General features: G+C 31.9%; 1 protein-coding gene across 23 annotated transcripts in view; it reads right to left on the bottom strand.

Annotated features, from left to right (window-relative positions):
- The window catches only part of LOC132759567 (RNA-binding motif, single-stranded-interacting protein 1-like), a 148,932-nt gene that overhangs the window by 19,891 nt on the left and 115,116 nt on the right, over positions 1–13,925 (bottom strand). For 22 of the 23 annotated variants that reach the window (XR_009629735.1, XR_009629734.1, XM_060751374.1 and 19 more), the window contains 3 exons: positions 7,488–7,579; positions 1,194–1,413; positions 781–881 (listed from right to left, as the gene is read on the bottom strand). Coding sequence is in view for 21 of the 23 variants with exons in the window: in XM_060751374.1 (XP_060607357.1) it covers positions 781–881; positions 1,194–1,413; positions 7,488–7,579 (413 nt within the window). In the remaining 2 variants the exon portion in view is untranslated. The remainder of the gene's footprint in view (positions 1–780; positions 882–1,193; positions 1,414–7,487; positions 7,580–13,925) is intronic. The other variant, XM_060751364.1, reaches the window with a different exon arrangement.

Raw genomic sequence — 13,925 nt, 5'->3', positions numbered from 1 at the left:
CAAATTGGAACAGGGGGCAGGGGATGGGTCAAAATAATCTTTCAACATTTGTTTTTTTTATTTTTTTACTTTTTAAAGCTTCCCTTTACTATCAGACTTGGAAATTGACCAGACTTTACACTGGCAGCCATTGAAATGATATTTTATCAGTAACCAAAAGAAATTTTCGTTACTCACTTAAGAGACAGACATCTTGCCAAAATCATATGTCAATTTCAAAATTTAATGTACTACACAATTCAAAATTATTAAAGCAATTGTTTGCATCTTTTGAATATTCATTCATCTATGATATGTAAATGACCAGCTTTAAAAGGAATTCAAATATGAACAGAATAGCTATAATAAGCATGTTTTTTTTTCCCCAGATTTCTCAAAATCATTTTATATTCCATTTACTCCAGAATAAACTGTTGAATTATGAAACGAATATTTTGACCCATGTATATATATATTCAGATAATATTATATAATGTGCATACAACAAAAAAGTTTACATTGTTGAAGAAAAAAAAGAATTAATATAAACCACAGTTAAACTAGTTTACTGTTGAACAAGATAGGGGTTAAATGTGAATAAAGTAAAGGTAACATTTAAAACAAATCGGTATATATATATAAAATATATGCAATCTTTTAGTTGTGTAAACTGTTTAATATTTATGCAACATGAGTATACATATGTGTAAACTGGTATTGATTATATGTATAAAAGGAATACACGTCTATATATATATATTTAACTGTAACGTTGAAAATTAAGTCCAGATCGGAACTTACTACATCGGACCGATCCGGCCATAATTTTGTCGGTTGAATATACGGCACCTTTTTCTTGTTTCCTCCATCTGCGAATTTCGCGAGCAATGGTTCCGTACAGCCTAAGATTACATATAATAAATGGTAAAATATCATAAATGTAACAAATCTGTAAACACCATGAAGGATTTAAAAACTAAAGTAGTATTTTTTAAAATATTTATCAAAGTTAAGCAAAAATTGCCATAATTTATCAAAGCAATTTTATGGAATGTATGTCAAAATTTAATATAAAACTAGAAAAGTCTGTAATCTCTTGAACTGAGAAATAAAAATACAGTGTAATGAAATAATTAGCGAGGCGATATGGTTACAGAAACTACAAAACATTTTAACCTATATATTCTACCAAAGGATCAAAACTACAAACTTACCAGGCAATATTTTTCCATTAAAACCATTTATAACTTGTTCACATTTTTCTTTTGACTCCATTCGTGCAAACCCTACACCTCTGCTGACCCCATCAGGCTTCCGAAGAATCCTTGTCGATATTACTGTACCGTAATCTTTCAACATATTTTCCAAATTTTGTTCAGAGAAATAAAGTGGTAAATTGGCAATGTAGAGATTTGTGGGATCTTGTTCTTGTTGCTGAAAACAGAAAAGTTGAAAATTGTACAAAAAGAAAATAATACAACAAAAAATAATATCATTTATTCAATGTAAATATTTAGATATTTCTTAAATCCTGAAATTCAAATCTGTTATAATTATTAATTTTTAAGACCAGGGAAGTATATTTTATATGTTTTCTACAAGTTTTAAACAAGTTTAAAATCATTGAAATTCAATAAAGTCAGTTTGAGAAAATCCAAGGGAGACAATTCATGTCTGTATTACAGAGTAGTGCAATTCTATTTATTTCCCTTAGCTCAATGGAAAAGTTCAATATTGTTTACTTGGCATATGGTCTTTTTCATTTTTCATACAATTCAGATAGAAGAAATATTGATAAGGCTTAGATGAGACCTCATTCAGTTATGCTAGGCCTTTTTTTCTTGCACTCTTAACAAATCAATTTCTCTTCACAGATTTGTGGATTTGTTCAATATTGGTATAGCTCTAGAGTAAACATTTAACCATTGTATGTAGAAAACTTATACAGAACTAGTGTAAATATTAAGGGTATATTTAACAAATATACCTTATTTACATCAGGAAATGCTATAAATGGTATAAAGAGTTTAAGTATTGGCAAACAAGTGTGGCTAATGTAGATTTAGTCAACACAGGAATTTTCTAGCTTTCCATTTCTCACTATATGATCAAGTCATAAACTGTTCAATTTTTTATTTAGTTCACGTTTTAACTTGAAAGAGGTTTTATGATTTTATGCATTATTTGTTATTCAAGCGAGTCATAAACTTCGAAACCATGAAATTCACCTCAAATCGTGTATTGAATTTAAAGTCATATTGTATGAACATAAATTTAATGCAATTTTTAATTTATATAAGTTTTTTTTTTGGTGGTTAAAATAGGTCCATACTGCTATTTAAAACCTTAAACCAAATGATTCAATAAAATTTGGCTGCTTCAATCAATCATTTTCACTTTGAATTAATTTTTTTTCCAAAAGACTAGGTAATTTAGAAATGATTAAATTGTCTCAATAAAATTGGAGAGAAAATACAAAAACTCTCCTGTTTCACCCTGTCATTTCTAATACATCAAAATAATGCCCTGGATCAATTTAATGCCTAAACAATAAAAGTTGCCTCAATTTTCAGAAGAAAATCAATAAATTTTGAGGTGACACTTATCATATGTAAAAAGGGTGGAAATAAAATCGCATTTTGGCTCCATGCCAAATAAACAGATTTATGGCCAGTTTTTATAAATTTCTATTTAAAACCTCAGCATGATACCTTAAAGTAATTGGACACCTGTATGGATAGAGATGCATTCATTACAGCAGGTCCTTATTTGGAGAAAGTGTTTTAAGTAACAAATGACACATACTTATGGGGCTCAGGTCTAACACTTTTTATAACCTTTTTATAACAGTACCAGAACAAAAGTTTTTTTCTGTACAAGTTGCTGCATGATGATCATTTTATGAAATTATGTCAATGTTCCATATTATTGTCACCAAAAGGTTTGAAAACATGTTTAACATGGGGGAAAATTTTATTTATGATCAAAACAGAAATCTCTGTTTACTTAAATTTTTTCCACTTTATGAAAATATAGATATCATATATTATGTATCAGTAATTTAAGTAAATAGATGTACATACTTGAGATGGTACATGTTACATTAAACGTACAAAATTTTGTAACTTTGCCAAGTTTTGTAAAAAAATATAAAACTTGACTTTAACCAAAACTATTTTTTAAGATCTATCTTTAAAAGTTATCATTTTGACATTATTTAAACACACTTTTAGTAAAAAGATTCCCCCATTACAACCACTCGGCTATATATGATTACATTTAACACTTGGTTACAGATGAGATATTTATGTATAATTTATAATTCATCTTCATAAGGAGATACATTCTTCATACTTTGATAAACATAACTGTTGCTAAGTAACACAAAAAAAACATCAGTTAATTTTATGCAACAGGTATGATGTCCCATTTAATATATTACATGGTTTTAAAGTCATAACAAGTTTTACCATATGTTTTTCTTCCTGTCTTAACCGACATTTATTTACTAAAAATTGTTAAAATATTATATTTCAATGTAAGCACATTAATGACAAGTCTTCGTTTATGATATAATATGTTGGTATGTATGTATGTATGTGCTGCTTTAAATGTGAAGATTAATAGGTCCCAATTTAAGTAACTCCGTACAACCAAAAACAATATTTAAGTCTTTAAGCATTAATTAAAAATTCCTATTAAAACATAAAAGGAAATGAAGATTGTTTCTGTTAAAAAATTCAATTTTAACGTTTATTATTTTAATGTAAAAGACCTTAAAGTGGAATGGTCTAGAGTTTTCTTCCCTTGGATTTAAGTTGACCTAGTGTTCACACAGGTTTTGTGTCACTGATTATGTACATTTACTCCCTTTAAAGTATGTAGTAATACTGTGGTCATGTACAACATATAGTAGTTTATAACATGATGATGGAATACCTTAGTACACCGCTGGAATGTGAAAAATGTGTAGATGAAATGCTCAATTTTTTATCATCATATAATGTACTGTAACAAGTTTTACAGTTTTTTTTTCAAAATATTCATAAATTTATGAGCCTTGAATATGAATATGGAAAATGTAACTAACATTAACAGTCTGGCAAAATTTGTTTACTATGCAAATTTTGTCTCCTAAGGGTTAAAAACATCACAAAATATCTAACATTATCAAGAAAAAAAAACTTCTTCTTTTATACACTGTTTCTTGTTCAAATTTTGTACATTTTGTTTATGTCTACATTCATTTTTATGCCTTCAAGATATGTAACATTAAGTAAATAATTTTAGTTGTTATTGATGTTGTTATTGCAATACATTTTAGGGTAAAATTGTTATTTCTCTATGCTTTTCAACTGGTATTACAAAACGGAAAGTGAAACTATTTTTCCTTCTAATTATTCAATTCTGTTCTGTTACTTGATGCAGGAAAAAACAACCCACCAGACTGTGAATAACATGGGCCATCTGTCACTGAAGTACAGTCAATATAAATGGGCAAACTTACAGAGAAACTAATGCAAATGACAGTAACAATTGTTAAAGAGTTCATTTTTCATCACTAAATAAATGAAGATCGTTTTGAAGATGAATATAAGAATTTAGTGTTCTCTGTGAAAATACTCTTATCTTTATTGTGTAAATTTGGTTTATTATCTAATCTTCATTGTAATAAGTCATTATGCCTTTTATCAAATAACAATAAGTTATATTAAAATATAATTATCAGCAATCTATAACAAAACATTGTATCATAGGGCTAAATTGCTAACTTTATTTTTATTCTAAACTTGCAAGTTTTATCAAGCTGCCTTGTTAATAACAATATTCCATTCAAAGCTATCTATTTCATGTTTAATAACCAAAGCAATGCTAGTTTGAAACCCATACTGGGAGCATACTGTTCAGAATATTCTTTTCTCATTAGATGTTTTGACATATCACATGATGACCTAGTATAGTACTATATTAGGGTACCAGAATATATTTGACAACAGCTCCCCCCCCCCCCCAGTATACCTTGAATTCAATAATGTAATGACCTTACTAAACAATGATGAGGAAAGAAGTCAGTTTGATATATTTGTTACAGGCTTACGTTACTGCATGACCCAGTAAGTGAGTTATTGGTTCTGTTCGGTATCATCCCTGATTTAGTTTTCCACAGACCTGTATATCCCTGGAATCAGCCTGTATCAGACTAGTTACCAACCCTTTAACTTCAATTCCCTTTTAGGACAAATACATTCTAAAGTGAATAGGGATGTTTTTCAGCCATGTTTAGAGGAAATAAATTAGGACTAAATTGTTGAGTTTGTACTGATAACTGTACTGATAATTATATGATACATTCACACAGTTTCTAACCTATAAAACACTGACAAGAAATGGCTCAAAATAATTTGTTAAACCCTGACAAAGGCCAGTTGCACATTTAGCACTACAGCTTAGCCTACCCCCTTATTTTCTACAGTATAATTTGGACACAATTATGCCATACCAAGGGGGATAAGAATTCCTTTATACAATGATGCAATATTGGATCATACCACATTATCCCCTTTTATCTGCCCCGATTACACAGCCCTGATTATCTAAAATGTAATCCCTTTATTTAACAAGTGTCTCAAGTGTCCAGAGCCTTATCTGACCATTGTCCAGCAGTTGATCTGTAATCTGGTGGGGATAAGTAGGTTTAAACTTAAAAGCCGGCTTGATACATCTCATTCTTCAACCACAATAGTTTTTGTCAACATTAAAATTATCCCAGTGCTTGATGCAATACTGGTCCGAATAACATCTTTAACAAATAATTTTCATACAAAATGCAATATCAGTCTTAAAAACACTCGAGAGCTAAATATAGGACCAGATATAATCATCAGAGCTACAGATAAGCTTTTGAGTTAATTGGGTATTTACCCCTGGACTTGACAAGCAATTGGGTAACACAGAAACAAAATTGGGTATCATTGAAAAATTTATTGGTTTGCCTAGATTAGCATCGGTCAAAATATTGTCCAGGATCTCGGAAACAATATACACAAAGACTGTGAACAAACATTGTCTAAAAAGTTCATTTAACAAATTTTTTACAACATCTGGCTCGGTAAAATAACCAAATATTTTGTTAGACTGCATTGAAATAATTAATTTTTATCAGCCCCGTTTTGTCATTTTGTTGAAGCAGAAAGTAAATAAACCTCAGTCTGGACTGCTATTTAGTTATCTCTCATTAGTATATAAAGCTTTTCCGCAAAAAATATCTTTAATATAACCAGTCTACTCAATTGTTCCCGGTTAACAAATGGAAAACGAAAGTACAGAAAGGGAAACAGGCTATTTTCGGATTTGTTTGGCAGTTTTTGCTAGGTGAATTATGGTCCAAGATATTGAAAATACGCTAGAGTATCAAAACAAATTGGGTACTGATATTTTGATTTGCGTTTTTATTACGCAAAGATTTTAATTTATTTGGGTAAATTGGTCAAAATTATTGGGTAATTACGCAGATACGCTGCTTATCTGTAGCACTGAATCATATCAATATTATAATAATGACCAATGGTTGAAATCCTTATTAAAAAAGAGGCTCACATCCTGGTAGGACACTTAATAATATCAAAGAAAACAGCCAAGGACTAATTTGAAGATAATTAGTTATGTTTGGTCAAAACAGATTGAAAATTAGAAAAATCTACAAACAAGGATGTTGCTTTGTAGTATTTTAAATTCTAAATCCTGTTTCTGTATAAAATATGTGATGAATGATAAATCCTTTTAAGATATTGAGAGGATAATGTATCTTAATAATAGATACCACAGGGATGTGCAGTCTGACCAAGCTGTATAAATGACATAAACAGGGGGCTTTACGAGATAAAATCCATTTAAAAATTTTAACTATGATATTAATGGTAAATCATTAAGATCATAATATGTACAAAGAATTATGTATTTTTTTACATTAATAAAGTAAAGATTGATACAAAAATCTTAATAAAACTGTTTCTATTCATAAACATTGATAATGATTAAACCCCTTTACTTTTTTTTAAATTTTATATTCAATTCTCTTATTAAAGAATCCCAGTTCTAGAGTACTTCAATTTGTTATATTGCAATTCCTGTGATGTCGCCATTTCTGCCAAATTCTTAATAAAATCTCTTACATCAGATTCCTATGATTCAATGATGTTCTCACCAAAATGTTTCTCCCAGTTTCTTTCATGGATTATGACTCATAATCCTTGTTTTCAAGGTTTTTCAACAAAGTTAAGTCAGTTAGGATAAAGTTTACAAAGTAATTTATCACTACTGAGATCTCTAAAGCAAAATAAGGTTTTAGATTTGTGCCTACAAATAAAAGAGCACGATTTATAGTATCATTAGGGTGTTGGTAGTGTTGGTAGTTTACATTCCAGATCACATTGAATTGACCAGAGCACATTTCAGCCATCACATCGGATTTTTAATCCTCTGCCAAGTAATAAGCTAGTCTGACTTACCTTAGCCATTTGTGCTTGAATGCCCTGAGCTTGTAATGCCTGAACGGCTACTTCTGCTGCTTGATTTGTCTCAAAGTCTACAAACCCATAGCCTGAAATATACAAAAATATAGCTTGTTTATATTCACATTTCCATTGGCAGAGAAACATATAACCAGAATATCATAATAAAGTAAGTAAAAAGCTTCAAGAATAATTTTTGTCTGCATTTGCCTGAATGAAACAAATCCAATGCCAAAATAAGGCAAATTAGCCTTAAGGAACAGTAACACACTGCTTTAATTAAAATGCAAGCACATGTCACAAGGTAAGAAAAATGTGCAGCCTGACAGGGACTCGAACCCGAGACCCTTCCGAATACCGTACTGCGGCTCTACCGACTGAGCTATCCAGCTGCTTACACATCTTTTCCCCTAAATAGTGAACAGTTCTGAACCGTGACACAAAACCTGAATAAACAAGCATTTAGCTTGATCAAACAACAGTCCTAACAATATAATAACATGATTGATGGATAGCCTGAACAAAACAAGCATATAGCCTGAACAAAACAGGCTACAAAACAAGCATATAGTCTGAACAAAATAAGCATGTAGCCTGAATATTTCATGCATATTGCCTGAAGAACATAATCATCATCCCTGCTACACAGAAAATGTATAAATTAATATGTTCAATATGCTACATGTAAATGATTACAAAATGAATCCTCGGTCCCAGACGGAAATATATCATGTAATCCAGCACGCTGTCACAGATACTACAGCAGGAAATATGTTGTGTCTATACAAACAACACTCTAGTTGTGACAATACTCTTTTATAATAGTTTTCTTTCTTTAAGCAGAAAAACAAAACTACCTTTAAACCATATTAATTAATATAAGCCAGATTTCCGAGTTGTAGTGGAAAGAAAGACAAAAGAAAAATGTTCAAATCTGGTCAAGGTCAGTTTGAAGAACAAATTACAACTCTAAATGCCAGTCCTATCAATCACATTCAAAAGCTTAAAAATACAATAGTACATGATTACTCAAACATTCTTGTTTTTCTTGGGCATTGCGTTCATCCATTATTTCTACTGGCAGTTTTGTTTATCTAAACTGCCAAACAGAGCCTGTGAGATTGGCCACTGCCCCATCTATTATGCATACTTTTGCTAAATTATTGCTCTCACGGGAGGAATTATTATACTTATTCACCAAGTAAGATGTATTATGGTAAATTATTGTGAGGTGAAGCATACTGACTTCTGTTAAATTGTGCTATTAGTTAGTGTAACAGGCATTTTTTCCATTAATAACTTAGATCAAGTCAAAACAGAAAGTTGAATCAGTAAATGAAATTGACCACTATATAGCAATAAACATATATTCAAGTATACAAATTGCTAAATTTTATCATAAATCTTACATATAAAGGTCAATGTTGACAGAAAATTGATCAGTTAAAACAAAATTCAGGACTTGCATGAAATCCAAAATGAACATCAACTTTGCAAATTAAGGAGTATCTTTTTCTCAATACAATAATCCAAAATATCTAACCATGAAAGCAGATTAGCTTTATTAACCCTACATAAGCATGGGTGCTTCTTGAACTTAATCTAAAACCAAGTTGGAACCGAACTGATCTGGTAGCCAGTTGTCACCGGAACTGCGGCCTGGCCTTAATGATACATCCTGGTAAACGACCAGGCATCTTGATATCTCCAAAATTGATTTTGAACAGTTCTAAATATAGAAGCTGAACAAATGTTTTTTAGAAATTTAGCAGATATAATTAGGGCCAAAAGGGAAGAAATTGAAATATTCAAGATACCGGTATACTTAAAAGTTAAGGTCAATTAATCTATACATAGCTTTTGAAAGTACACTTCAGATATTTTTTTATAAAGATTTAAGAGTTCCTCTTAGCTTGACATCAATTAATATAATTATATACAATGGTAATTTCTTACATCCTAGATGGATTTTACAGCTCAATGGAGCAGTTTATAGCAATATCAACATATCTTGTTCCTTTAATTCATCAAGTTACAACAAAATAGCATCAAAACCAACAATTTCACTTCCTTTCGAAGAAAATTGAATAACAATAAAACCAGTAAAGAAAGTGGATCTATCGTACACAACAAGCTTTTATATCTATTTTTCTTTTCAATGGAATTTTTCACAATCTTTTTAAGCCTAATGGTAGCAATATGACCACAATATTCTTGTCCTTAAACAAAACTGACTTAATTCAAAATCAATTAAAAGCGAGCCTTGAATGAACTGATGACAGCAGCTGGGATTGGGATATTATCCAGTACAAAAGAGCAATTTGACCCATAAGAACAGTGCAATACAATTCAATCAAGTACTCCTTTCAAATTATGGCAATGGGACCTGTTTGATTTTCATGTGTGTGCTTTTGCATGAACGTATTTAAATCAGAATGGTCGATAAAGCCGGACCAAATTGTTTGAGATAAACATCTCCAATACAGCAGGAAAAAAAACAAGAACTGCAGAGAAAAAAAGTAGAATGGGAATGCATTCTGTATTCACAGACTCTCTGTCTTTGTAAAACAGAATTGATTTTACACAGCGTAATTGAACTTTATTACAGATGTCAAACAATAAATGTTTGGCTAGTTAGTCACGATAACTTTGTATGGACAGATTTAGCATGTGTTTCTGTTTTAATTGCCTATACTGTAGCATGATAACAAACTTTTCATCACCTATAGATATAAAAAGCAAATTATACAATTGTAAAGAAAATGGGGCCAAATGTATCAAAGGGGAGTAACTGCTTGAAACAGATACAATACATCTGATACCAAGGAAGGTAACTGCTTTTACAAAACTGAAAAGGAGCAGAGCAAATTGTGTAACAAGGATAAAATGTCTTAATTATCTTTTTAACCCATTACTTCATATACACGCCTTTTAACGCCTTTTTCACCCCCCCCCCTTTTTTGTTGTCTCAAATGGTGAAAAAATGCCTTATTTAGGCCCCCAACACTTGTTTTTGTTTGAGAAATGTTGTTAAAAAAGTGACCACTTTTTCGGCGCGGCCCCCCAACCAAAAGATACATCAGGGGGTTGCCAGAAGGGGGATGTGCCCCCTTCTGTTTGGGGGGTTTGAAGGGGGGCGGAGTCCCCCTCATCGCCAAGAAAATTTTTGGACTTGTGAGAGGCTATGAATGACCTCAGATTGATCATAAGGTAACGTGTAACCAACGCTGAAAAGCATTTGACTCTATCTCAATCCATTGAGAAGTTGCAGCACTTTGAAATCAATTATGATGGAAAAAATCAACGCAAAATAGTGATTTTTGGCAATTTTGAGATGTCCCCTCGTTGCCATGGTAACAGAAAATTTAAGCCTGAGCATGTTGTTGCAAGGGCAATGGTCCAGTCAACATTTGTGCCAAGTTTGATTAGTGTTGAAGCAGTTTTTATAGTATTATAGCAATTTGAACTTGTAACGGGAGACTTTTCAATGAAAACAGCCATTTTTCGCAAAATGCTCATGAAGTAATGGGTTAATGAAAAAAATAAAAAAATCTACAAAACAACAATTTTTCTTCAAATTTATATGACAGACCATGTTTAAACATGGAAAAACGCGATTTAGGGTAATTTCAAGTATTTTCATCATTTTCTGTTAACCCATTACTTCATATACACGCCTTTTAACGCCTTTTTCACCCCCCCCCCTTTTTTGTTGTCTCAAATGGTGAAAAAATGCCTTATTTAGGCCCCCAACACTTGTTTTTGTTTGAGAAATGTTGTTAAAAAAGTGACCACTTTTTCGGCGCGGCCCCCCAACCAAAAGATACATCAGGGGGTTGCCAGAAGGGGGATGTGCCCCCTTCTGTTTGGGGGGTTTGAAGGGGGGCGGAGTCCCCCTCATCGCCAAGAAAATTTTTGGACTTGTGAGAGGCTATGAATGACCTCAGATTGATCATAAGGTAACGTGTAACCAACGCTGAAAAGCATTTGACTCTATCTCAATCCATTGAGAAGTTGCAGCACTTTGAAATCAATTATGATGGAAAAAATCAACGCAAAATAGTGATTTTTGGCAATTTTGAGATGTCCCCTCGTTGCCATGGTAACAGAAAATTTAAGCCTGAGCATGTTGTTGCAAGGGCAATAGTCCAGTCAACATTTGTGCCAAGTTTGATTAGTGTTGAAGCAGTTTTTATAGTATTATAGCAATTTGAACTTGTAACGGGAGACTTTTCAATGAAAACAGCCATTTTTCACAAAATGCTCATGAAGTAATGGGTTAATGAAAAAAATAAAAAAATCTACAAAACAACAATTTTTCTTCAAATTTATATGACAGACCATGTTTAAACATGGAAAAACGCGATTTAGGGTAATTTCAAGTATTTTCATCATTTTCTGTTAACCCATTACTTCATATACACGCCTTTTAACGCCCTTTTCACCCCCTTTTTATTTTTGTCTCAAATGGTGAAAAATGCCTTATTTAGGCTCACAACACTTGTTTTGTTTTTTGTTTGAGAAATGTTGTTTAAAAAAGTGACCACTTTTTCGGTGCGGCCCCCGTACCAAAAGATACATCAGGGGTTGCCAGAAGGGGGGATGCGCCCCTTCTGTTTGGGGGGCGGGTTGAAGGGGGCGACAGTCCATCTCATCGCAAAGAAAATTTTGTGAGAGGCTAAACATAACCCAAGATCGATCAAAAGGTAACGTGTAACTAACGCTGAAAAGCATTTGACTCTATCTCAATCCATATAGAAGTTGCAAATCAATTTTGAAATCAATTTTGATGGAAAAAATCCACGCAAAATAGGGATTTTTGAGATGTCCCTTCGTTGCTATGGTAACCGGAAATTTGTAACTGGGCATGTTGTTGCAAGGGCAATGGTCCAGTCAACATTTGTGCCAAGTTTGATTAGTGTTGAAGCAGTTTTTATAGTTTTATAGCAATTTGAACTTGTAACGGGAGACTTTTCAATGAAAACAGCCATTTTTCGCAAAATGCTCATGAAGTAATGGGTTAAGAAGAGAAATCAATCATTCATAATATATAATATTTTAAAATAGTTTCACTTTCTTTTACAAATATGAATTAAAGCAAGAATGTCTTTTAATGGTACAACTTCAAAATTTGGAAAAAAGTGACAATTTAAAGAGATAGACATGAAAAAAAAATCTACGATTTTTCTATTTTGATTAAGATTACAAGTCATATTCTTCTTAGCTTTAATTAAATGTTCGGCTTCAAAGAACGATGGGTATAGTGGGGAAGATTTTAAGATTGATCAAAAGTTTTAAGTATTCTGATCGTATGTATTGATTTGCATTAACCAGTTGGAGCGAGGCAAAACTTTGTTGAAATATGCTGAGCCGAGAAACATTTCTTTGTAAATGTCTCCTTTAAAATATCCATGCTGCCGATATAAATAACTATTTATATGTAAATTTCAAAATGATATTCCGCTCAGAGAATTTATCTATTCCCATTGAAGAAATGATCTAAAGATCTGCTTGATTAATCAAGCAAACATTTCATTAAAGAGTGCTAAATGGCAGTATCATTATAAAGTTTTCTAATTTTCGTGAAAATTGTCAACCTATGGGATCGTCGTTACACGCTTCATTTAACCAAACAAGAGAAAATTAGGTATTCCTAATGTGTTTGCCTGAATCCCAGTATTACACAGGGATAATAATATTGGTTATTTAAATACACTAATTCACGCTAAACTGTAAAATTTAAGGTATCATATAACCTAATTCTTAACAGAAATATCCATCATATCATTATTTTCATATAAAAGAACAATAACATTTAAGTAGAAACAACATTGTTGAAGTTTTCTGGGTGGAACATAATCATCTTTACCAATATTTTCGGCCATGATCAAGCTACTTCACCTGCTTAGCTTCCATTTTCATTTTGGGACTTATGGATATTATGAAAAATTTAAACTAGCCAACAGTGTACTGCCTGGTCAGAATTAATAGATGCGCAGGCCGCCTGGATCTGCACTAGTGGCAAAGGCTTATCACTTTTGATTTTAGCAGTGTATAACGGTAAATAAATTTTCTGTTTGATTCTGTACCAGTATTAAAATTTTCCCTCCACAAGTAACTGTCAACTTCTTGTGATTTAGACTTCTGTCATGTTGAGCCAAATGCACATTTGTACATACTTTGTAAAACGGAAATAAGAGAGAGGAAAATGTACAATCTAGAGACATCTTTGCTAACTTCCTCATTTCCCGGCAGTCTAAAATTATTTCAGACATAAAGGCCTCTTGTGCTATTGATCAAATTTAGAATCAAGTCAATGCCACTTATAACATCGATCAATTTATAAACTTGTCTTTATTCTTCCCTGAAAAAAAACTCAAACACAAAGCAACAAGCTTTTCCTGTCCCAAACCTAATAATATTGGAGAGTATGCC

The sequence above is a fragment of the Ruditapes philippinarum genome, unplaced genomic scaffold, assembly GCF_026571515.1.
Source record: "Ruditapes philippinarum isolate M1 unplaced genomic scaffold, ASM2657151v2 ctg846_1_1_1_1, whole genome shotgun sequence".
Taxonomy (NCBI): Eukaryota; Metazoa; Mollusca; class Bivalvia; order Venerida; family Veneridae; genus Ruditapes; species Ruditapes philippinarum.
This window is presented reverse-complemented; position numbering and strand designations above follow the sequence as displayed.